This window comes from Pristiophorus japonicus, chromosome 15 (genome assembly GCF_044704955.1).
Source record: "Pristiophorus japonicus isolate sPriJap1 chromosome 15, sPriJap1.hap1, whole genome shotgun sequence".
Classification (NCBI taxonomy): Eukaryota; Metazoa; Chordata; class Chondrichthyes; family Pristiophoridae; genus Pristiophorus; species Pristiophorus japonicus.
In genome coordinates, this window is record NC_091991.1 from 83,879,783 (window position 1) to 83,905,021 (window position 25,239).

The window sequence follows — 25,239 nt, forward strand, 5'->3', positions numbered from 1 at the left end:
CGACATAGCTCGCCACTTCCTGGCCTTCAGACGTTTTGTAGGTGTAGAACCGGTACCTCGCCATCAGAACGCTTTCCTTCGGGTTCAAATGCTCTCGGACCAGTGTGCACAAATCGTCGTATGATTTCTCCGTTGGTTTCGCTGGAGTGAGCAAATTCTTCATGAGGCCATAAGCTGGTGCCTCACAGACAGTGAGGAGGATCGCCCTTCGTTTGGCAGTGCTCTCTTCCCCATCTAGCTCGATGGCCACAAAGTATTGGTCAAGTCGCTCCACACAAGTTTCCCAATCATCTCCCTCCAAGAATTTCTCCAGGATGCCCACTGTTCTCTGCATCTTTGGGTTCGCTATCTGTATCTCGTCGCCAGTTTTGTGTATGGAGAAAAAGTCAGACTGAACACTGTGAGCTCAAAGTAATTTGTGACCTTAGTCTTTTATTGCAGGTGTCCAGAGTGCCTCGCCAACTTGTGAAGCCTCCTTAAATACCTGTGCTCCCAAGGGATTATGGGATCTCTTGGGACTCCACGGGATGAGCCCTCTGGTGGCTGTAAATAGAAGTATACATATATAACAGATTGAATGTGTGATAATGTCGGCAAGCACATCCACTGCCACCATTGAAAGTCGACGGGCCATGTTTGCCACGCACGGCCTGCATGATGTCCTTATAAGTGACAATGGGCCGTGCTTTACCAGTGCCGAATTCAATTAATTCATGACCCAAAATGGGGTCAAACATGTCATGTCTGCCCCATTTAAGCCAGCGCCCAATGGTCAGGCAGAATGAGCAGTTCAAACAATCAAGCAGAGCTTGAAAAGGGTAACTGAAGGCTCACTCCAGACTCGCTTATCCCGAGTCCTGCTTAGTTACCGCACAAGACCTCACTTGCTTACCGGGGTCCCTCCCGCTGAACTCCTCATATAAAGGGCACTTAAGACAAGGCAGTCATGATTGCTTATCTTTAATTTAAGAGGCCACATCAGTCAGGGAAGATTTAGTTGATGTACCAATGGAAGATCCAGACTGTATTCTTACTGAGCCAACCCAAGATGAGGAAGAACCCAGTCATGATTGTTTATGTATGTTGACAGAAGTACTTCTATTAATCCAGAAGATACACGAATCTCAGGATACGCCATAGTAAACCAGGAGAATCAGGTCTTGGAATCTGCCGCTTTTGAAACCGCCTATTCTGCTCAACAAGCTGAAGTATTCGCCCTCACCCGAGCCTGTATCTTGGCCAAAGATCTCAAAGTCAATATCTATACCGACTCTAGGTATGCCTTTGGGGTGGTCCATGATTTTGGACAATTATGGAAAAATAGGGGATTCCTAACCTCACAGGGGAATGAGATATCTCATAAACAGTTAGTATCTGATTTGTTGCAAGCCCTCATGTTCCCCAAACGCATTGCCATTGTCAAATGTACCGCCCATACTACCGGAAATTCTCTGGTTGATATAGGGAATCGTTGTCCTGACCAAGAGGCCAAACAGGCCTCTCGTGACCAACAGATGGTAGTGCCCAAAATTATGAGTCAGACTAAAAATCCTGCGAAGGATAAGTTAGCCTCGGAAAAACCAATGCCAACCATCCAAGATGTTATAAAAGCACAGGAGGACGCTCCTGAAAAAGATAAACTGTTGTGGAAATATTATGCATGTACTTATGACAATGTTTCTAAACTCTGGACCACTCCCGCGGAACAGACTTGCATGTCTGACGAGTTGGGCTCTATGGGTTATTGAATGTATGCATTTTGCTACTCATTGTGGAGCAAGGACCACGAGTGACACACTTTTGGCTACTTGGGGGCACCCTAGACTCCAGGCGCTCACCCAGAACATCAGTAGTCGTTGCCTGGTTGGCCAGCAACATAATCCAGGGAAGGGAGTCCCCTGTGATTGGGGTAAACGCCCCTACCTGAAGGTCCCTTTGAAACATTTCAGTTGGACTACATTGAGTTGCAAAAAGTTCAGTGTTACAAATATGTGTTAGTAATAGTAGATGTGTTTGGCAGATGGATTGAAGCCTACCCTAACCTGGACAATAAGACTCAAACTGTTGTTAAGGTGTTAATGAGGGAAATTGTTCCTAGATATGAGATCTCAGCTAGACTGATGACCACCTATGTTCTTTCTCTGACTCAGGCTCTGCGACTAGTTCACAACCAGGTTCAAGATGCTCACCTCGACCTCCCAGTTTTACCCGAATTGTCCCTCGTGGCACCAGGGAAGTATGGACTCGGAAGGGATTAGAGCCACAATGGGAGGGGCCTTTTTAGGTGTCACTCACTACCCCTACTGCAGCTAAGGTAGAAGGGAAAAGTGCCTGGGTTCACCTGCACCACTGCAAGCTCATCACCATTTAAACAAATTTTGCTGGTTAGTCTAATTCCTGTTTCTGTTCCAGATCTCCTCCTCCCTATAGCTGAACAAGGCAGTTGAAGGAGGATCAGTTTGAACTCTTACCTGTCAGACAGCCAAATACACTGACGGAGACCTGAAGGGAAACGTGAAAACAGAACTCTTTTTATCAGCTAAATAATTGGACTATTTATAAGATGAGACTGTGTCTGTATGCTACTGTCTGCATAATAGTGTTGATATATGACAGTTTTGGTGCACGGGAAGGAAGACAAAGGCGAGAGCTCCATGTAAACACCTTTTTGTATATGTCTTACGTTTATGCGGAAAAAGGGCACTTCTCTAAATGCTGGGTGTGTTCACATATCCCTATGCATTCCAAAGGGGGAATTCCTTTACACACCATTCCACTGACCCTAACTGAGACTGTTAGATGGATTCAAAGCCAAACCATAATAAAAGGAGGGGGACCAATACTAGTACGAATGATGAAAGGCGGGTCAAAAGAGGGATCACGGAGACCAGGAGGGGTAACATACCGTTACCACCTGAACAAACACGGTGAGGTCACCAAGTGGGAGAGTATTGGAGATATACCAATTGCCCACAAAGTCTCAACCTCACCACAGGTACACGGGTTACCCTTCATTCTTATGATCCAAATAGCACAGACGGGAGGGTATGGGCCCAGTCCTGGAATCCAGAGGCAATATACCAGAAAGCAGCCTTTAACGGCACGTATTTCGTGTGCGGTCATAAGGCATATCCTTGGTTGCCCAGGCGATGGACAGGGTCCTGCTATATGGGATATGTGGTGCCATTTATGCGACAAGTACGTACCTTAGCGGAAGTACATGCCTCCGTACGAGTTAAGCGAGCCATCACCCCCGCCGACAAGTTCTTTGGGGTCCTGGTATTCCCAGTGGGGATAAAACGTCTCATGGATGAAGTACAGAACTTAGAAACGATATTGGAACAGGTAGCTAACCGCACTGCTGAGGCTCTGGAGGACATCACAGCTGAAATGGTAGCGATAAGGACCGTAGCATTACAAAACCGAATGGCCCTCGATTACCTGTTAGCTGAGAAAGGGGGAACGTGTGCCCTGATAGGATCTGAATGTTGCACTTACATTCCTGATAGTTCAGAAAACATAACCCACCTTGCCGATCACATAAGGAGGGAGGTGAAGAAGTTATCCACACCAGCAAAAGAACTTAGCAGGTTTGATTGGTTTCTGGGTGGATCTTGGCGATCCTATCTAATACATGGGGCAATTGTTCTCATCGTAATAATAATTACCTGCTGTTTGATTGTTGGTTGCCTTAACCTCTGCTGTAAAGTAATGATGACAAGGTTAGCAGACCCTCTTGTGGTCAAGGGTTCCCGGGTTATGATCCAACAAACTAGAGAACTACTCAACAATATGATTCTGGAAAGGGAGTGCGAACGGATGAATGCAATACTCATAGAATGATCCTAAATGTTATCATAGAATGATAAAAGGGGGGATGTGGATATCTGAACGGAATATATGGAATTAAGGACAGTAAGGTAAACGGGATATATGAAAATGTATAAGCCATGGAAGAATAGCTGGGAGAATGTCAGATTGCAAATAGTGCAACATCAGCATAGCTAACAGTCTGTCTCAAGGTTTCAAGTCACTACTCCTGCCAATAACATCTAATTGTAACATAAAATAAATCTGCAGAATTGCAAGGTCTCAATTAGTAGTCACACCATTAGATTGAAACATTTAGAGGCAATGCTTGAGCTTTCAAGAAGAACATCTCATATAGATTGACTAATGAGTGGCTGAGTTAGACTGTCAATCCATTTGTATTTTGTTATCTGATTTCAAAACTGTATAACTGTTAACGCTTTACGATGTAACTTCACCTATCCGTAGGGAGTGTGTACGCTCTATCCAGAGAGTATATCTTCTGTCTGATAGGTCTTACTGGCCGGTAATAAAGACTGCTTTGTTCAAAGCACAAGAGGTATTCGACTTAGTAATTTTACTGAACCAGATTGAAGTAAAAGAATCCAGGAATTTACAAGTCCACCCTGATCTACACGAACAGGTAGAGAGCAGGCGGCTTCAACAGAATACATATCATGATCGTGTAAATGTGTCACGAGAAATTGAAGTAAATGATCCTGTATTTGTGTTGAACTATGGACAAGGTCCCAAGTGGATTGCTGGCACTGTTTTGGCCAAAGAGGGGAGTAGGGTGTTTGTGGTCAAACTCGGAAATGGACTCATCTGCAAAAAACACTTGGACCAAACCAAACTCAGATTTACGGACTATCCAGAACAACCCACAATAGACTCTATCTTTTGTGACCCTCCAACACACACACACACACACAAGTGGCAACCGACCCAGCGGTTGACCACAAAGCAGAACCCATCACCCCCAGCAGCCCAGCAAGGCCAGCTGCGCAACAGTCCAGCGAAGGCCCAACAAACGACTCACCAATACCAGCATGTGCACCAAGATGATAAACCAGGGAAAGGAAGGCCCCAAATCGACTCACATTGTAAATAGTTACAACTATTGACTTTGGGGGGGCGGGGAGAGTGTTATTATGTATGTAAAGCTGTAATTACCATGTCTAACCACCAGAGGGCTTATCCCCTAGAGTCCCAAGGGATCCCACAATCCCTTGGGAGCACCTGTATATAAAGAGACCTCACAGGCAGGAGAGGCACTCTGAGATCTGTAATAAAGGACTACGGTCACGCTTACTTTGAGCTTGCAGTATCTAGTCTGACTCTTTATTCAAGATATAACACCATAGACGGGATCAGTTCCCATGGACTGGAGGGTAGCTAATGTAACCCCACTTTTTAAAAAAGGAGGGAGAGAGAAAACAGGGAATTATAGACCAGTCAGCCTGACATCGGTGGTGGAGAAAATGCTGGAATCAATTATTAAAGATGTTATAGCAGTGCATTTGGAAAATAGTGACAGGATCGGTCCAAGTCAGCATGGAATTTTGAAAGAGAAATCATGCTTGACAAATCTCTAGAATTTTTTGAGGATGTAACTAGTAGAATGGACAAGGGGGAACCAGTGGATGTAGTGTATTTAGAATTTCAAAAGGTTTTTGACAAGGTCCCACACAAGAGATTAGTGTGCAAAATTAAAGCACATGGTATTGGGGGTAATGTATTGACGTGTATAGAGAACTGGTTGGCAGACAGGAAGCAGAGTCGGAATAAATGGGTTCTTTTCAGAATGGCAGGCAGTGACTAATGGGATACTGCAAGGTTCAGTGCTGGGACCCCAGCTATTTACAATATACATTAATGATTTAGACAAAGGAATTGAATGTAATATCTCCAAGTTGCAGATGACACTAAGCTGGGTGGCAGTGTGAGCTGTGAGGAGGATGCTCAGAGGCTGCAGGCGACTTGGACAGGTTAGATGAATCGGAAAATACATGGTAGATGCAGTATAATGTAGATAAATGTGAGGTTATCCACTTTGGTGGTAAAAACAGGAAGGCAGATTATTATCTGAATGGTGACAGATTAATAAAAGGGGAGGGGCAACGAGACCTGGGTGTCATGGTACATCAGTCATTGAAAGTTGGCATGCTGGTACAGCAGGCTGTGAAGGCGGCAAATGGTATGTTGGCCTTCATAGCGAGAGGATTTGAGTATAGGAGCAGGGAGGTCTTACTACAGTTTCCAGGGCCTTGGTGAGGCCACACCTTGAATATTATGTACAATTTTGGTCTCCTAATCTGAGGAAGGACATTCTTGCTATTGAGGGAGTGCAGCGAAGGTTCACCAGACTGATTCCAGGGATGGCAGGACTGACATATGAAGAAAGACTGGATCGACTAGGCTTATATTCAATGGAATTTAGAAGAATGAGAGGGGATCCCATAGAAACATATAAAATTCTGACGGGACTGGACAGGTTAGATACAGGAAGAATGTTCCCGATGTTGGAAAAGTCCAGAACCAGCGGTCACGGGCTAAGGATAATGGGTAAGACATTTAGGACCAAGATGAGGAGAAACTTCTTCACTCAGAGAGTTGTGAGCATGCGGAATTCTCTACCACAGAAAGTTGTTGAGGTCAGTTCGTTAGATATATTCAAAAGGGAGTTAGATGTGACCCTTACGGCTAAAGGGATCAAGGGGAATGGAGAGAAAGCAGGAATGGGGTACTGAAGTGCATGATCAACCATGATCATATTGAATGATGGTGCAGGCTCGAAGGGCCGAATGGCCTACTCCTTACCTATTTTCTACGTTTCTATCAGCCATGATATTATTGAATGGCGGAGCAGGCTCAAGGGGCCAAATGGCCTACTTTTGCTCCTATTTCTTATGTTCGTATCTTGTTCTTATGTTCAATCGTCAGGTGTCTCTTGATCTCCTCTGATGCAGCAATAGTGATACAGGTTGAACCTCCCTTATCCAGAACTCCCTTATCTGGCACCACCCCTCGTCCAGAACCATTCCTGGCCACCAGTGGCGCATGCGCAGAACTCCGACATGAACAAATTAAAGTCCTTCCTCGCTGCCGACTCCCACAATTGCTGGCCTGACTCCACGATCCACCGACCCACCCCCCCCCCCCCCCCCCCCATGATCTTTCTGCCGCAATCCCAGCCCCAAGCCAGCCAGCCTTAATGTCCCCTTGCTCAGTACCTGTACCATTCAATTTAACATGACCTCCCCTCGTCCGGAAAAATCCCTTATCTGGCACAGGCCAGGTCCCAAGGGTGCCGGATAAGAGAGGTTATACCTGTATTGCAATTGGACTCACTACCCTTGGATTAAAGGGGAAAATCCACCAGGAGTTCCAGTCCCTAACCACTCTTCACCTACTCACGCTGAAAGTGCAGGTCTATGGATGTTGAGTGAGGACGGAGTCACGTTCGGTTCTGATGCCACCCCCTCCCCCAATCCAGTACCCTTGCTGCCAACGTGAAGGTTCACACATGAATAATGGGCACTTGAGGGGGATTGGCACAAGAGGGTGCCTGCTGCCCATGGAACTATATTCCAGCAATGAGTCAACATCCTCAGCAGCAGAGAGGAGAAAATTGGCAAGAAAATCTGCAAAAAAAAAATCGATTTTATGGAACAGTTTCAGGCCAAGTGCTTCAAATCAACATTTTGGCTTCATTTCAAAACACAATCGCATTACTTTAATCATTGGATCTGCAGTACGTTCTGAGTCGTGGTGTGTGGTGCATCTCGTACCAGTCAAATATTTTAAATAAGTTCTGAGATCCTGGGGTTCCTTTGGGAATCAGTATCTGGTGCCCAGCCAATCGAATTATTTTACTTCTACTGTTGAACACAGTCTGCTGGTTTGCAGTTTGCTGCATTAAGCCCCATCGGTAAGGCCCAATAAAAAAAATCTCAATAAAAATTTGAAGTTATGTTCAAGTCACACATCATAAAACACTTGCTCAAACTCATTCTCGGAATGTTGGTGTCGCTGGCAAGGCCAGCATTTACTGCCCATTCTTAGTTAACGTCGAAAAGGTGGAGGTGGACCTGACAGAAAGTTGGAATCAATTGGCAGCAGTTCTCAAATGCCTTTGCACAATGCTTTCATATTTTTATTTCCTCCTACCAGCACTATAAGGCTGGCTGGAACTACGAGGCTGAAACTACGAGGCTGGCTGGAATTCAGAGGCTTGTGTTGGATAGCGAACAGGGGCTCTGCCCACACATTCTTAAGTGGAGACCGAATGGTGGTTTGAAAGACCCATGAACATAGAACCATAGAATGATACAACACAGAAGGAGGCCATTCGGCCCATCGTGCCTGTGCCGGCTCTTTGAAAGAGCGATCCCATTAGTGCCACTGCCCTGCTTTTTCCCCACAGCCCGGCAAATCTTTCCCCTTTATTTTCATTTTTCTTTTTCAGCATCCGGGTGCTGATGACGTCCAGGCCAATTGGATGAATTACCAGAGGACACTTGACGGATGTGAAACTATGGCTCCAATTTTAACTTGAGGTGGATTCCCTGCTCAGACCGGAGTTAACATTACAGTCGGGCCGCAACATGCACATGTAACGAAGGACCCTGTTGGCTCCGGGCACCTGTCCTTGCTGCCAGCTCTGGAGAGCAGGTTAAAATTACAGATGTTGCGATCATGGTGGCTTTCGGACAGCCAAGAGCCAGGGCAATATTAACTGCCCGTCAGGTTTCTACTGAGAAGGTAGGGTTAAAATCGCCCCCTATACAGGGAGTTCACACCTTGGAGTAGAGGACAGAAGATTGGCAAGACTAAAAACTATAAAACAAGCTTCACAGCTTCACGCTGTGGTACAATTCCTGAGTCAGAAGGCCATGGGTCCCAAGCCTCACTTGAGGATTTGCGCAGCAATCTAGGCTGACACTCCAGTGCAGTGCTGAGGGAGTGCTGCACTCTCAGAGGTGCCGTCTTTCAGATGAGACGTTAAACCGAGGCCCAGTCTGCCCTCTCGGGTGCCATTAAAAGATGCCATGGCAGTATTTCGAAGAACAGCTGAGTTCTCTTGGTGTCCTGGCCAATAGTCATCCCTCAATCAACATCACCAAAAAATAGAATAACTGGTCATTAATCACACAGGCGGTTTATGGGACCTTACTGTGCATAAATTGGCTGCCATGTTTGACTACATAACCGCATTTCAAAACTACTGATTGGCTGTAAAACACTTTGGGACATCCTGAGACGTGAAAGGTGCTATAGAAATGCCAGTTTTTTTCTTTCTGTTGATACAAGCAGGCCATATAAAAAAGTCTGTACAGAAAGCAGGAGGCTCTTTGAGAAGCTGCCAACTCCTTGGCCATTTGTTGCTGCTGAAGCATGCCAGCTGCCCTCTTGCAAATAAAGACCAGGGAGCCAAACTCGTTGAATCTCTTTGCCTGGAGAAATGGTGTGGAAATGCAGGCAAAGCTGTCCTACTGTTAAATATTTACATCATGCCCTTGAGTGAATCAACTGCGCTTCAGTGATCTAGAAAACGTAGTTAACACATCGATTATGCAATTATCAGGTGCATGAAAAATAGACTGGGAACTAAAAGTAGGAATGACATAGTATTATGACATTTTTCATACCACAATATCTAATTATGATTGAGAACAGATGGGGCAGTTAAAATGAATGCTGTTGTGGAACACAGAGAAGCCCTGACTCTCTCACGTTCTCTCCTCCTCCTGTTTCTTTTCAGCTTGGCTCCTTTAGGAATGTTGACCTTCATTGCGAGAGGGATGGAGTACAAAAGCAGGGAGGTCCTTCTGCAACTGTACAGGGTATTGGTGAGGCCGCACCTGGAGTACTGCGTGCAGTTTTGGTCACCTTGCTTAAGGAAGGATATACTAGCTTTGGAGGGGGTACAGGAGATGATTCACTAGGCTGATTCCGGAGATGAGGGGGTTACCTTATGATGATAGATTGAGTAGACTGGGTCTTTACTCGTTGGAGTTCAGAAGGATGAGAGGTGATCTTATAGAAACATTTAAAATAATGAAAGGGATAGACAGGATAGAGGCAAAGAGGTTATTTCCACTGGTCGGGGAGACTAGAACTAGGGGGCACAGCCTCAAAATACGGGGGAGCCATTTTAAAACCGAGTTGAGAAGGAATTTCTTCTCCCAGAGGGTTGTGAATCTGTGGAATTCTCTGCCCAAGGAAGCAGTTGAGGCTAGCTCATTGAATGTATTTAAATCACAGATAGATAGATTTTTAACCAATAAGGGAATTAAGGGTTACGGGGAGCGGGCGGGTAAGTGGAGCTGAGTCCACGGCCAGATCAGCCATGATCTTGTTGAATGGCGGAGCAGGCTCGAGGGGCTAGATGGCCTACTCCTGTTCCTAATTCTTATGTTCTTATGTTCTTATGTTCTTATGTGACAAGCAATTACAGATTAAAGCCCAGCTCTACGGTCCCACACAAGCGGAGGATAAAACCCCTTATTTCTTTTACATGCGTTGTGATTACTGGTATCCGATACCAGGACAACTAATGAATCTTGTGAATAATCCAGCTTTACAAAATATCAGAGGTGATTCATAAACCCAAAGTGTTTCATTTAAATACCAGAGATCACAATCCCCTCCAAAACAGCCTCCAATACAAACAGCAGAATGGAGGTATTTTCTTCTCACTTCTTTTATTGGTAGATTTTGTCGACAGCTATTGCTTGATTTGTTATTTTTGTGCATCTTCAGTAGTTCCTCGTGCATGATTTGTCTTTCCCTTTTTATTGATACGTTCCCTACCTCTTCCGTTGTGCTTTGTTGCTTATTTGTGAATATGAATTTCATAGCTATAAATTCAGCCAATTTTGAATACGACAGAGAAATCTGTATATAACTTAGGCATGATGCAAAAGTGTGACAACATTTTAACCCCAATCATTTTATATAGATCAAAAAAAATTGGAACAATTTTCCTTTCCTAATAACTGTTCTCTAACTGGAACAGGAAAAGCTTCTTAAGCTGACAAGCACATCCATTGTTGACTGATTTCAACCACACCTACTATTTTTTAAATTAAATCATTCCTGGGATGTGGGCATCGCTGGCAAGGCCAGCATTTATTGCCCATCCCCAACTGTCCCCGAGAAGGTGGTGGTGAGCCGCCTTGAACCGTGCCAGTCTGTGTGGTGAAGGTACGCCCACAGTGCTGTTAGGGACGGAGTTCCAAGACCCAGCGACGATGAAGGAACGGCGATATATTTCCAAGTCAGGATGGAAGTGAATGTTTAAGGTGGTGGATGGGGTGCCTATCAAGTGGGCTGCTTTGTTCTGGATGGTGTCGAGCTTCGTGAGTGTTGTTGGAGCTGCACTCATTTAGGCAAGTGGAGAGTATTCCATCACACTCCTGATTTGTGACTTGTAGATGGTGGAAAGGATTTGGGGAATTGGGAGGTGAGACACTCACCACAGAGCATAGCTGCTCTTGTAGCCACAGTGCCTGGTCCAGTTAAGTTTCTGGTCAATGGTAACCCCCCCCCCCCCCGACCCAGGATATTGATGGCGTGGGATCTGACAATGGTAATGCTGTTAAATGTCATGGGGTGGTGGTTCGACTCTCTCAGGTTGGAGATAGTCATTGCCTGGCACTTGTGTTGTGCGAATGTTACTTGCCACTTATCAGCCCAAGCTGGTATGTGGGCACTGACTGCTCCATTATCTGAGGAGTTGCGAATGGAACTGAACACTGTGCAATCATCAGTGAACTTCTGACCTTATGCTGGTGGGAAGGTCATTGATGAAGCAGCTGCAGATGGTTGGGCCTAGGCACTGCCCTGGGTTGGGTAGGGGGCGGGGGGGTGGGCGGTGTGCAAAACAAATCATACTAACCTGCTCACCTCATCCCTTTGCTAATGCAATAGCCACATGTGCCTTACTTATTCCAATCAGTTGGCTTAATGTGTTTTCCATTTGGCATCTGTTACTTGCTCCAATGCCACTAACCTTACATTCACCCACACACTGAACTGCATTTGCCACCTGCTGGCCCATTTAATTGACAGATCTTAAAAGATGTGGATTATTGTCCAGCGTGATGTCGCTTACCTTGTGAATACAGAAGAATCTGCATCTCCAGAAGCACGCAGGTGAAGAGTTGAACCAAATTTTCCAAACCCAAGAGTTCAAAGGCTTCCCGCAGTGGGAAATCAAAGAGGGGCAACTCGCTCAGCCCAGGCCGCTGGCAAATCACCGGCCCGTAGACCCCGGAGAACTTCAGCGAGCGGCCGGGTGGGGGCAGCGGCACTTCATAGAGGACGTTGTGGATGTAACTCTCCAGGGGCAGAGGCGGGGGCTGCTGGGAGCTCACCGCCTTGTGCAGCTGCAGCAGGAACTTGCGGCAGGCCTGCATGAAGGGCAGCGGGGTGATCAGGCAGATGCACTTGGACACATACAGGGTGTCCCGGCCGATGTCGTACGAGTTGTAGCGCTGCAGTTTGGCCAGCGAGGTGCTGTCGCCCTCGTCGATGCTGCTGGCCAGGGAGTCCATGCTGCAAGAGGACGAGGCGTAGACGCTGCTGTACTGTTCCACGTTGTGCATCTGGTAGAGCGTCTGCATGGCGCTGCAGATCTGCTTGCAGGTGACCTCCTCGTAGAAGGTGAGCACAAAGCCGTAGGTGCGCGAGCCGTCTTCGCGGGTGATGAGGAAGGAGTGGAACTGCGGGTCCCGGCTTTCTGCTTGGGTTCGGAAGGAGAGCCCCTTTGGCATGCAGAGCTTGGGGGGGGAGAGGAGCAAAACAAAATCATACACTTTAAACAAAGTCATCTCAAAAACACAAATCTAACCAAATGGCACAGACATTATTCAACAAACTGACAAAACTCTAGCATTTTCCACAAGTAAAGGAAGACTTGCATTTGTGTAGCACCTTTCATGACCATTGGACGTCTCAAAGCGCTTTACAGCCAATGAAGTGCTTTTGGAGTGTAGTCACTGTTGTAACATGGGAAACGCGGCAGCCAACTTGGGCACAGCAAGCTCCCACAAACAGCAATGTGATAATGACCAGATAATTTGTTTTTTTGTTATGTTGATTGAGGGATAAATATTGCCCAGAACCCTGCTCTTCTTACAAATAGTGCCATGGGATCGTTTGCGTCCACAGTCCAAAATCAGCGACTTTATCCTGGCGGTGGAGTGATTCTACTTAACATGCCAACCATTGTCTTCATTGGTGGGGCGATGGGGGAAATATAGTCCGCGGCTTTGGAGAACTGTCGGAGTGGTGCTTTTTACTCTCATCGCCGTCACCTCGCACGGTGAAGCCTGAATGGCACTTCAGATGCAGATTCAAATTCAGGCCAGCTGGTTCAAGATTTATATGCTGGCCAGGTGTCAGCCACGGCTTGTGTGGTGGAACTCTCGCCTCTGAGTCAGAAGGTCGTGGGTTCGAGCCCCACTCCAGTGACTTGGGCACATAATCCAGACTGACACTCTCACTGCAGTACTGAGGGAGTGCTGCCCTGTTGGAGGTGCCTGCTCGCTCTCAGGTGAGACGTTAAACTTGCCACGGCTTCTTTGGCAGCGCCTCCCAAACCTGCAACTTCTACCGCCTAGAAGGACAAGGGCAGCAGGTGCATGGGAGCACCATCACCTGCAAGTTCCCCTCCAAGTCACACACCATCCTGACTTGGAAATATATCGTTGCTGGGTCAAAGTCCTGGGACTCCCTCCCTAACAGCACTGTGGGACACCTTCACGACACGGACTGCAGCGGTTCAAGGCGGCAGCTGAACACCACCTTCTGAAGGGCAATTAGGGATGGGCAATAAATGCTGGCCTTGTCAGCGATGCCCACATCCCAGAACGAATTTTAAAAAACACGGTCCTGTGTGGCCTCTCAGGTGGATATAATCGATCCTGTGGCACTATTTCAAAGAAAAGCAGGGGAATGAGAGGCAGTTTCCTGGCTAATAATTATCCCTTATTCAGCACCTAAAATAGATTATCTGGTTATCATCGCATTGCTGTTTGTGGGAGATTGCTGATGCAAATTGGTTGCCACGTTCCTCTACATTACAACACTTAAAAAGTAGTTAATTGACTGTAAAGTGCTATGGGATGTCCTGAAGTCGTGAATGATGCTCTGTAAATGCAATTTCATTCTTTCTATTCCCTTTGGGCTTTTTATGTCAATTTTCTGCCCACAGCTTCTAAGAGAACGGACTCATTTGTTGGGTACAGGTCCACTGTCACTGTCAAGCCAATCTCACCCAAGTAGTGACATCAGGGCCTCATTCTCGCCTGATGGCCACACCAGTGTATTTTCTAGCAGAGTGATTTCTCCTCTCATTGGCCCAGGATTACCGTGATGGCCCAATCACATCCTCAGCCATGATGAACAGACACCATCACAGATTGTGAATTGAACCCAGGGCCTTCTGCTCCTCATGGCTTAATGCCACGCCACTCAATTAGCGGAATTCGTGTCAACATTTTCACTGCGATGTCAGTGCGAACATTTATAATGGCTGACAAAAGGCTACAGTCCCACTTTGATGACATCATGAGCAATACTAAATACAACACGATTGTTACACTGAAGTTACTTGTCAAATGTGACAGGCACCAAACAACACTTAACATTGAAAATTGTATCTTGCAATATTTAAAATAATTAAAACAAGCAAAATAGTCATGTTGGTGACACAAATTGTCACCGTCAATCTGAGCTAATTTTCAAATCTAAAAAACTGAGATTAAAAGGGGAAATCACAATGGATGGCACAAGAATAGATTTAATTTGTGGCAAAGACATTCAGCTGCGAATGATCAACAACAGCTGGCCTCCTCCCTGACTGACGGGAAGGAAAATCAGGATTGCCTGGCCACGGGGGAACTTGGTGACCTCATGACATAACTATAACAATGACACCAGTTGTTAGTTTGCTAAAAGAGAACGGTTTTGTCTAAACAAGGACAACTAAACCTTCTCCAGTCTGGTATCAGCCTTAGCTCAATGGTTGCCCACTTGCTTTGGAGTCAGAAGCTTGTAGGTTCAAGCCCCAGAGTGCTTGATTGTCAGAGATGCCGTCTTTCAGACGAGATGGCGAGACTGCCCTCTCAGGTGGACGTAAAAGATTACATGGCACCTTTCAAAGAGCAGCAGGAGAATTCGGCCAGGTTTTCTGGTCAATATTTACCCCTCAACCAACACCTAAAAACAGACTTCCTGGTCATTTATTGCACTGCTGTTTGTGGGACCTTGCTGTGCACAAATTGGCTGCTGTGTTTCTCAACAGTACACCAGTAACTACACTTTAAAAACAAAAGTATTTCATTGGCTATAAGGTGCGTGGGGACACCCTGAGGTCGTAAAGGGCACTATATAAATGCTAGTGTTCCTTTTCTTTCCTTTTATAGTAGGAGTGAATGGAGAGTATATTGCAATCCTCATCATCATAGGCAGTCCCTCGAAATCGAGGAAGACTTGCTTCCACTCTAAAAGTGAGTTCTCAGGTGACTGTACAGTTCAATACGGGAATTACAGTCTCTGTCACAGGTGGGACAGACAGTCGTTAAAGGAAGGGTGGGTGGGGAGCCCCTAATCCGTTGCGTCATCAACATCAATATAGCCCCAAAGTGACGATGGCAACAGAAGCAATGCCACAGAAAAATCAATGGCAGGGCACTCAAAGACCCAGCTTAGAGAGTCCTATACAGCCAGCACCTCACTGCCAACCTGGCGACCCTCGATGACCCCGAGACGCAGAGTGCCCACAGCACTTGGTCTGCCCTCCAGGCCTCCATAACCAGTGCCTGTGAAGAGACGTTCGGTCACTCGACCAGGAAACACCAGGACTTGTTTGATGAGAATGACCAGGAGATCAAAGAGCTAATAAGCCGCAAGCACAGGACATTTCTGAACTTAAAGCAACAACCCAACTCAGGAGCAGCATTGCTATCCTATAGTTGGTTCCATTAGGCACAATATTTTTAAGTCACTTAAGTGAAGGCATATTTCTCATTGCCAAATTATTTTTCGGGGGAGGGGGGCATGGGCGGGGGCAAGGCACAAACCCCTCCCCATCTGTACGGTGCTGCTCAGCCCTTGGGTTTCCTGCCGTTTCAAGAAACGCAATTCGGTGCTGTAGAAAATAGGAAAGGAATTCTCGCCCTTCACCAACAACCTGGCCAAAATTGGCAAAGTCATGCCAGGGGATGACTGAAGGACACTTGGAATGGAGACTCAAATTCAGATCAACAAGTTCAATGTTAATGCATCTAACAGTATGTATGTATCACCTTTGTATCACACAGGGTTTTTTTTTGTTCCCCTGTTGAGGGAGGAGTACAGTTATAATCCCAATTTTTCTCCCTTCAAAGTGGGCACCCTGGATTCCAACTGAGGAATCGAGTAAACTTTGGGGGCATCTCCACAAGCTTCCTCCAGTGTTGTCACATGGCCAGTCACCAGGGGGCGCCAAAGTGAGACCCAAGTGGGTTCCTCTTCCTGTCGTCAACAAGGTTCTTTGCCTGCACTAGCCCAGCATTGAATGACTCATCCCAGTAACTGTGCTATTGGAGGTACAACATGGCAATGTAAATCCTGACCTTCCTTTATTTGGCACAATGCACTAAAGCAATCTGTATTTCTGTCCAAACTTTACCTCCTATTATAATGGAAAAATACTGCAGTTATAGATACCACAAATTAATGACACCATTATTAAAAAGTCTAAACTCTTAAACCTCTTTAAAACAGTCTCAGCTGCTCAATAAAAACATAAAAAGAAATGGTCATTCAGCCCGACATTGTGATCTCCTGTACTGGTTTCAGTCGCCTGAGGGGCTGGGAGAGGAAATCTCCACAGTTTTTCCCCCTTAAAAGCGCTGTGTGTTTTTCCCCCTGTTTATTTGCCTCTCCCAAGAGATTAAATGTCTGCTTGGGGTGGTGGTAGGAAATATCTAGTCATGATGCTCCAGGTGACACAAGTGTGGGGCGGGAAAGATGGGACTTTTCCCGCCCATCATTTTCGTACATTCCTATTATAAATGTGTCTAGTATTCTAGCTCGCCAGGGCAAACAGTTAGCTGCATTCTGAACTCCCCATGAAGTCTGCTTTGTTTTGGTGACGAGAATAAAGTTGGCAGGAAGCCTTGGACTGAAGGTCACAATCCCCAACAAAAGCCAAGTGCTGCCAGGATCCTGACCCCTGGCCACGATCAGGGTAATTCTCACCACCGCTGGGTTGTCACTAGCATCTCGGCCAAATGTGCTGGGGGGAGTGGACAGCTAGCAGGAGCACTTATGTGGTTTGCCTTTTATTTCATTTCCTTTCGACAGGTTTTTATTGCTTTGAACATATCTTTTTCCCCCCTACAGGTCGAGAGTCGAGTTCTGACTAATGGAGACCCATGCTGCAGAGCCGGAGCGATAATGCTCCATCATTGATGGGTTTTCAAACCTGGGTCACCGGAGGACCACCAGAGAAGCCCAGAGGCTCTCGATCATCAGATTTCTGCCCATATATCATAAGATTTCTGCAATTTAAAAAAATTTGTTGAGTTAGAAAGACTTGCATTTATATAGCGGCTTTCACAACCATCGGACATCTCAAAGCGCTTTACAGCCAATGAAGTACTTTGAGTGTACTCACTGTTGTAATGTAGGAAATGCGGCAGCCAATTTGCACACAGCAAACTCCCATGTGATGATGACCAGATAATCTTTTTTTGTTATGTTGACTGAGGGATAAATATTGGCCAGGACACCGGGGATAACTCCCCTGCTCTTCTTTAAAATAGTACCACGGGATCTTTTACATCCACCTGAGAGGGCAGGCAGGGATCTCAGTTGAACATCTCATCTGAAAGACGGCACCTCCAACAGTGTAGCACTCCCTAAGCACTGCACTGGAGTGTCAGCCTGGATTTTTTAGTGCTCAAGTCACTGAAGTGGGATTTGAACCCATAACCTTCTAACTCCGAGGCAAGAAGTGTTACCCACTGAATCACAGCTGTCACACACAAGTTACTAGCACATCGTTTCTATTGCTATATTATTTTTAAGAGACACAGCACTGGGTTCCTTTGACTGGCTGACACTGTCTATCGGAAGTTAAGATAAGCGGGTTTCCCATCGACGTTAATATTCGCAGCCGACTAATATTCCCTGTAGCGAGCAAATTTTGAAATCTCTGCTGTAAACTATATTGTCGATAGAGGGGTTTCAGTCTTGCTGAGCACCATGGGTAACGTCAGTCACCATTACCATCGGGCCGCATGTGATGGTTGACTAAAGAGCATCAGGCCCCAGGAGAGCCCTGGTGATGACTTTCACCAGTCATGGGTCATTTCTATCATGTTTTGAAATCATTACTGAGGCAATCGCTGTGATTCAGTAAACACAACATGTTTTGTATAAAATTATAGACTGGCCTTCTAAGTATTACAGCAGCTGGCCTAGCGCCAGACCCACAGCAGGAGCCAGAGATGCTCTTCAACCCTCATGTACGTGTTCCGCAGGCATACTGAACAGGCAAACTGCTGCTATTCAGCCACTAGTGACAGCTCGGACACCATGCAGTGACTCATGTATTTTTCTTCAAGTCCAACCCATTGCCAGGTTCTAACCCGCAGAGGCCAAGCTATTCTATCAGCTTAAGTTTCACCTCTGAACATAAATAGATTGCAGGCATTTAAATGAACTGCTCTCACAGGCAAGGCTGTCGGGGACGTACACTACAAAACAGCTCAAAGTAGACAGTTCATTAAAGAAGGGTTTGCACTCTAATAAGAGAATCTAACCAAGTTAGATGTGGCCCTTATGGCTAAAGGGATCAAGGGGTACGGAGAGAAAGCAGGAATGGGGCACTGCGGCTGCATGATCAGCCATGATCATATTGAATGGCGGTGCGGGCTCGAAGGGCCGAATGGCCTACTCCTGCACCTATTTTCTATGTTTCTATGTTTCCATGACTGACAATTTTGATTAAAAGAATAATTCTGTAAGAACCGCCACCCCTCCCCCCACCCCACAACTCCCTTCCAATGTTCTCACCAATTTTCACCCCTTTCCCTTCTATGGGGGGGGGGGGTTATGGCTCCACATGCGCCAGTCATCCAAGCGATGTGTGAGCTTTGTGAGAGTGTGCTGGAAGGCTATTCAACCATGGGGGCCATCACAACCGAGCCTGATTCTGTTTCCACCCAATATGCCCACACACTCTCAACAAGGCCAATGGATAGCGATCGGCAGCAGGGACCCAAGTCTCTTTCCCCACCCCTCATCTCCCCAGCCCAGGGACAGTGAATCCGATTGTATAGCACCCTGGTTACTATCCAGGCCGAGATCAGTTAACCCAGACTTGGGAACCCTGGCCTGTGTGTCATTGGATGATCAAAGGAGCTTCCTTCACACCAAGTCCCAGTTAAACATAGTCACCCCAGTACTGAGGGAGTGCTGCATTGCTGGAGGTGCCATCTTTTAAATGAGACGTTAAACTGTCTGCCTCTCAGGTGGACATAAAAGATCCCACGGCACTGTTTGAAGAAGGGCAGAGGAGTTCTTCCCGTTTCCCTGGCCAATATCTATCCCTCAATTAACATCACAAAAAAAAAATCTGGTTATTATCAGAATGCTGTTTGTGGGAGCTTGCTGTGCGCAAGTTGGCTGTTGCGTTTCTTACATTAAACAGTGACTACACTTCAAAAATACTTGATCGGCTGTAAAGCGCTTTGGGATATCTTGAAATATGCAAATATTAAATATGCAAATCTTTCTTTTTATTAGAACTGATGGAAATGAGATAATTGAGCCTGAAAGTGGATCAGTTAAAGGGCACTCCAGGTACATGGAGATCCCTCTCTGCTCTTTCTAATAACAGCCTGGAGATGGTGGGCTTACAGTGGATTGCCTTTGTTCATCGATTGCCAGCGCAAATCAACTATTTGACACGAAGCTGGCTCTCACCCTGTTCCTCAATACTCCCACATTTGAATTCTGCTCCAGTCTCACACTGACCAAGCACGTTAAAAACAGATTTCAGTTTATTTTCCTATCAGGCCTCAGCACTTCTCAAGCGAGCTGCAAGAGGCTCAGGTGGCTGTAAGATTGACCGATCAGATTGTCCCGGGCTAAGGGTTTTGGTGACCCCAGAATCCCATCTTTTAACACCATCCCCAGAACCAAGTGGCAGAGCGGTCTGTTGCTAGCCAGTGGACTTGCTGATTTGATCGGTAAAAATCCCTCTCAATAGCCTGACCGATCTGCAAAGGAGATTTATTCAACGGGAAGCTCGGTGATAAATTTTAGTCCACCAGCTCATGGGACTAAATCGAGATATATGAAGGCAAGAAATGCTGATCACTTTGTTTCTAGGCCTGCTTAGATATAAAGAAAAAAGAAAGAATTGCATTTATATCGCGCCTTTCATGACCTCAGCACGTCCCAACACGCTTTACAGCCAACAAAGTACTTTTGAAGTATAGTAACTGTTATAATGTGGGAAACACAGCAGCCAACTTGCGCACAGCAAGTTCCCACAAACACCACTGAGATAATGACCACATCTTCTGTTTTAGGTGTTGGTTGAGGTCAAACAGGGCCTCGGTTTTAACGACTCATCCAAAAGAAAGCACCTCCGACAGTGCAGCGCTCCATCAATATTGCACAGGGAGTGTCAGCCTAGATTATGTGATCAAGTCTCTGGAATGGGACTCGAACCCACAACCTTCTAACTCAGACACGAGAGTGCTAGCCCACTGAGCCATGGCAGGCCAAGAGAATCCTGGGCTCCTCTGAGTGAGAGAGAAGTGGCTGGAAAGAAGCACTGGATGTGAAGTGAAGGCTGGAATTGGAAGGGGCCACTTCAAAAGTACTTTATTGGCTGTAAAGCGTGTTGGGACGTGCTGAGGTCATGAAGGGCGTGATATAAATGCAATTCTTTCTTTTTTCTTTATATATAAGCAGGCCTGGAAACAAAGCGATTCAATCAGCACTTCTTGCCTTCATATATCTCGATTTAGTCCCATGAGCTGGTGGATTAAAATTTATCACCGAGCTTCCCGTTCAGTAAATCTCCTTTGCTGATCAGTCAGACTGGCCCCTGTTGTTCACCAGTTTAACACTTTGGAGACTACTGGACCATCACCAGATGTAAATGTAAAGGATGCGTCTATTTGTACTAGCTGAAAGGGAGCCGTTTCTCTGATTGGCTCTCCAGACCTATCGCTGATTGGAGGATAAGCCATACCCTGAAATTCCTCTGGAATGTGTAACTGGAACCTCCCAGCCCAAGTTCTGAGTGAATTTCCAATTTGTAATTCAATTAATTTTGATTTCAGAAGCGAGAGGAAAGATCTCCCCAAAAGCCACTAAGTTCCAGCCAAAGTCCCTTACCCCAGCACAAGTGCATCACTCCATCAGCTGAAGGCCCTTATCCCAGCAATCCCTCCGCCAGCTGAAAACCCTTACCCAAGCACAAGACCTTATACCACCCACCTCCCATAGATGGGGCATTGTGTGCGGATTGTTAACAGGTTTATTGGGTATGAAGTGAATAGTGACAGTGTTGTGACTTCTGGATTTCATCCACCCCAATGATATCCCTTGTAACACACGCACCAGGGGGTTGGAAGAACGTGATACACCTTCTCTTGAGTTCCCGCTCTCCCCGCACCACCACCCCCGCCACCCCCCCCCCCCCAACAAGGCTCTCTCTCCACGACCCAAGCTCTCTCTCTCTTTTCCCCCCAAGCTCGCTCTCTCCCTCTCTCTGCCCCCACCCCACCCCCCGCCCCAAGCTCTCTCTTCAACCCCCAAGCTCTCTCTGGCCCCACTCCACCCTCCCCCACTGCCAAGCTCTCCCTCCCTACTTCTCGCTCTCCCCACCTGCCACACGCTCTCTCCCTGGGTCGCTCTCCGTTCTCCCTGGTGCTGTGCAGCCCGCTCAGGGCTCGCAGCTGTGGGGGACTCGGGGCTGTGGGGGGCTCGGGGCTGTGGGGGGCTCGGGGGATGCGTTCGGCTGCTCAGTGGAGGCAACGTGGTGTTGGGCACATGCGCAGAAAAGGGTTAGTAGGAATTGTGTTGAGGGGGCCGGAGTCAGTGATATTTGTCCTAACTCGCACTCCTGTGCATGCGTCTTAAAGGGAGACTTAGTACAAATAATAAATGCAGAGAGATAATTGAGGGAATTATGGAAACAGGAAATGCGCCATCATTCCAAACCTTTGATCCATCACTGAGCGTATTTAGCATATTGACACCAATACTCTATAAATTCCATGGTTTTTGCAAATTCACTTTTCCGCTGCAGTTCACTCTCAATCACCAAACCAGGTTAACTGATCTTAGGTGTCATATTTGTGAGCAGCATGACAGTCACTGCTCATCCAAGTAATTCACTGTGTGGGAAGCGCTTGGGACAGTTATTGCTCAAGCAATTCCCACACTATCACTCGATGTATAAATCTTCCACATAAGTAGTGCCATGGGACTTTTAACATCCGCCCGATCCAGTGGAACAAGCAAGACAGGGTTGAGAGAGCGGATAAAGTGCAAAAAAAATCTAAAAGTCTTCCAGCATCAGTCAGCGATACAATTCTAGAAATAAATTACGTTGGTCTTAACTCTCCAAAACGGTGCTAATGTAGGAGGATAAGGACAGCAGGAGCATGGGAACACCATCACCTCCAAGTTACCCTCCAAATTACACACCATCCTGACTTGGAAGTATATAGCCGTTCCTTCATCGTCACTGGGTCAAAATCCTGGAACTCCCTCCGTAACAGCACTGTGGGAGCACCTTCACCACACGGACTGCCGCAGTTCACCACCACCTTCTCAAGAGCAATTAGGAATGGGCCTGCCCATGACGCTACATCCCCAGAGTGAATTTTTAAAATATATACACGGAGATGTTATTGTACGACAGAAAGTTCGACTTCAGTGGGGGTGTAAAACGAGTGGTAACAGTTTGCCTGGTCATTACACACCTATCTGATTGACTTCGAGTGGAAAGGTCCATTTATAATATACAATAACAAAACCGTCAGAAGCAGCACTTCTAAGTGTAGTACTGCAGCTGTAGTAACATTTCCCAGTTGTCTGCTGTGTGGAAGATTTATCTGTCAAGTGGTAGTGGGGGAAATGATTGTTCAATAAATGTCTAGCACCTTATTAGTGCAAAAATATAGCTTACAAGAATCCATCGCAGTTTGCAGCGCTACAGGAAAAAAAAAAATCACACATAAATATTGCACGGTGCACCTCTTGTGCAACAGTCCTAATTTATCACCATCACCCGTAGCACATCTGTAACCAATTTGGCTGCATTCTCACCGCCGAGTCAGAAAATTGTAGATTCAAGCTACATAACTTATCTGATACTCCAGCGCATCAGCGAGGCGGGGGTGCACTGTCGGAGGTGCCATCCTAAGCATGAGAGAGAAAACTCTGGCCTCATCTTGCTCTTCCACAGGCTCAGGTGGGTGATATATTTGACCCTGAAGTGAGCTGTCGACCACATATCCGCAGTATAACTAAGACCGCCTATTCCCACCTCCGAAACATCGCCCATCTCCATCCCTGCCGTAGATCATCCGCTGCTGAAACCCTCATCCATGCCTTTGTTACCTCTAGACTTGACTATTCCAACGCACTCCTGTCCTACATAAACTAGTGGTCATCCAAAACTCGGCTGCCCGTGTCCTAACTCGCACCAAGTCCGGCTCACCCATCAACCCTGTGCTCGTTGACCTACATTGGCTTCTGGTTAAGCAACGCCTCGATTTCAAAATTCTCATCCTGGTTCACAAATCTGTCCATCGCCTCGCCCCTCCCTATCTAAGTAATCTCCTCCAGCCTCACAACCTCCCCCCACCCCCACCTCCACCGAGATCTCTGCATTCTTTTAATTCTGTCCTCTTGAGCATCCCTGATTATAATCGTTCAACCATCGGTGGCCGTGCCTTCAGCTGCCTGGGCCCTAAGCTCTGGAACTCCCTCCTTAGGTCTCTCTGCCTTTCGACCTCTTTTTCCTCCTTCAAGACGCTCCTTAAAAACCTACCTCTTTGACCAAGCTTTTGGTCACCTGCCCTAATTTCTCCTTATGCAGTTCAGTGTCAAATGTTTTGTCTCATAATACACCTGGGAAACGCCTTGGGACATTTCACGACGTTAAAAGCGCAATATAAATACAGGTTGTTGTTGTTGTTAAAGATCCCATGGCACTAACAAGACATGGGGATTTCAAAGCGAGATTAACTGGTAATTTGTCTCGCTGATATTGGTCAAAAAGGGGACAGAACTGGTTTGGAATATTCTGTTATTTTTATAAAGTTTCCAGTCTGCTTCCCCTTTCTGCTTTCAATAAAAAAATTAATTCTGTCTGGACTTTTGGCTGGAGTGCGGGAAGGTGGGGGGAGCATATGCGGGGTTGGTGGGGGGGGGGTGGGGAGAGGGGCTGGGGAGCACAGGCTGGGGGGGGGGGATGTGGGGAGCACAGGCTGGGGAGGGGCACTAGCGTGGGGGGTGGGGGGGGGCACAGGCTGGGGGCGGAGGCCTGGGGGGCACAGACAGCAGGGCGGGGGTGGGGGGGGCTGCCATTAATTCGCTGGGTATGAGACTGGAAGTTTAAGCTGATCAGCATCCCAGAATGTGTTGCATTTGGGTGATGGGTGTGCTCTGAAACGATCATTCTCCTTGGTGCTGGACTAGAACTTACACCTTCAGTCTATTTCAAATAATTGGTCTGGCAAAGGACTTGTGTGATGGAATTGTGGAATGTACAACTGTAACTAACTACGTAACACAACCACTGTGCAAGGGTGGAAAATCCATTTGGCAAGTGTGATCGGCTCACTCAACTCCCCCTAAATAACCCAATTACCTCAACATTCTTTCAGTTCCTCAAGAGCACGAGCAGACGAAAGGCAGCACATTATTTCCCTACTCTTCATTCTAGCTAAATATTGCTTTCCTTTTTATCAGTTTGGCTCAGTGGTCGCACTCTTGCCTCGGAGTTGGGGAGATCTGGTATCCTTTGGGACTTGAACAGATAATCTCGGCCCCTACTTCCATACAGTACTGAAGGATGCCTTCATTGTGGGTGAGCCACAGCTGCCAAATGAGACGTTAAACTGAGGCCTGTAAAAGATCGAATGGTACTAATTTGAAGAGGAGTGGGGAGCTCTCCTGGTGTCCTGGGTGAGATTCCTATTTCAACCAACACCACCAAAAACACTTTACTGTTGTAATGTCTGTAGCCCCACACTGTGGACGTATTGTGTTACTGCACCAGAGTGTTTAATAAACAGTCAGGTCACCTGACAAGAAGCAGGCTTCCACAGACTTCTAGAAAGTTCCGGAAAGCTGCTCCATCTTAAAAGCTTGTGTGCTGTGTGTCTGTGAATC

At 46.6% G+C, this 25,239-nt stretch overlaps 1 protein-coding gene across 3 annotated transcripts in view; it reads right to left on the reverse strand.

Annotated features, from left to right (window-relative positions):
- The window catches only part of LOC139280883 (DENN domain-containing protein 5B), a 340,537-nt gene that overhangs the window by 158,404 nt on the left and 156,894 nt on the right, over nucleotides 1–25,239 (reverse strand). For all 3 annotated transcript variants that reach the window (XM_070900669.1, XM_070900668.1, XM_070900670.1), the window contains exon 3: nucleotides 11,930–12,596. In XM_070900669.1, the coding sequence (XP_070756770.1) occupies nucleotides 11,930–12,596 (667 nt within the window). The remainder of the gene's footprint in view (nucleotides 1–11,929; nucleotides 12,597–25,239) is intronic.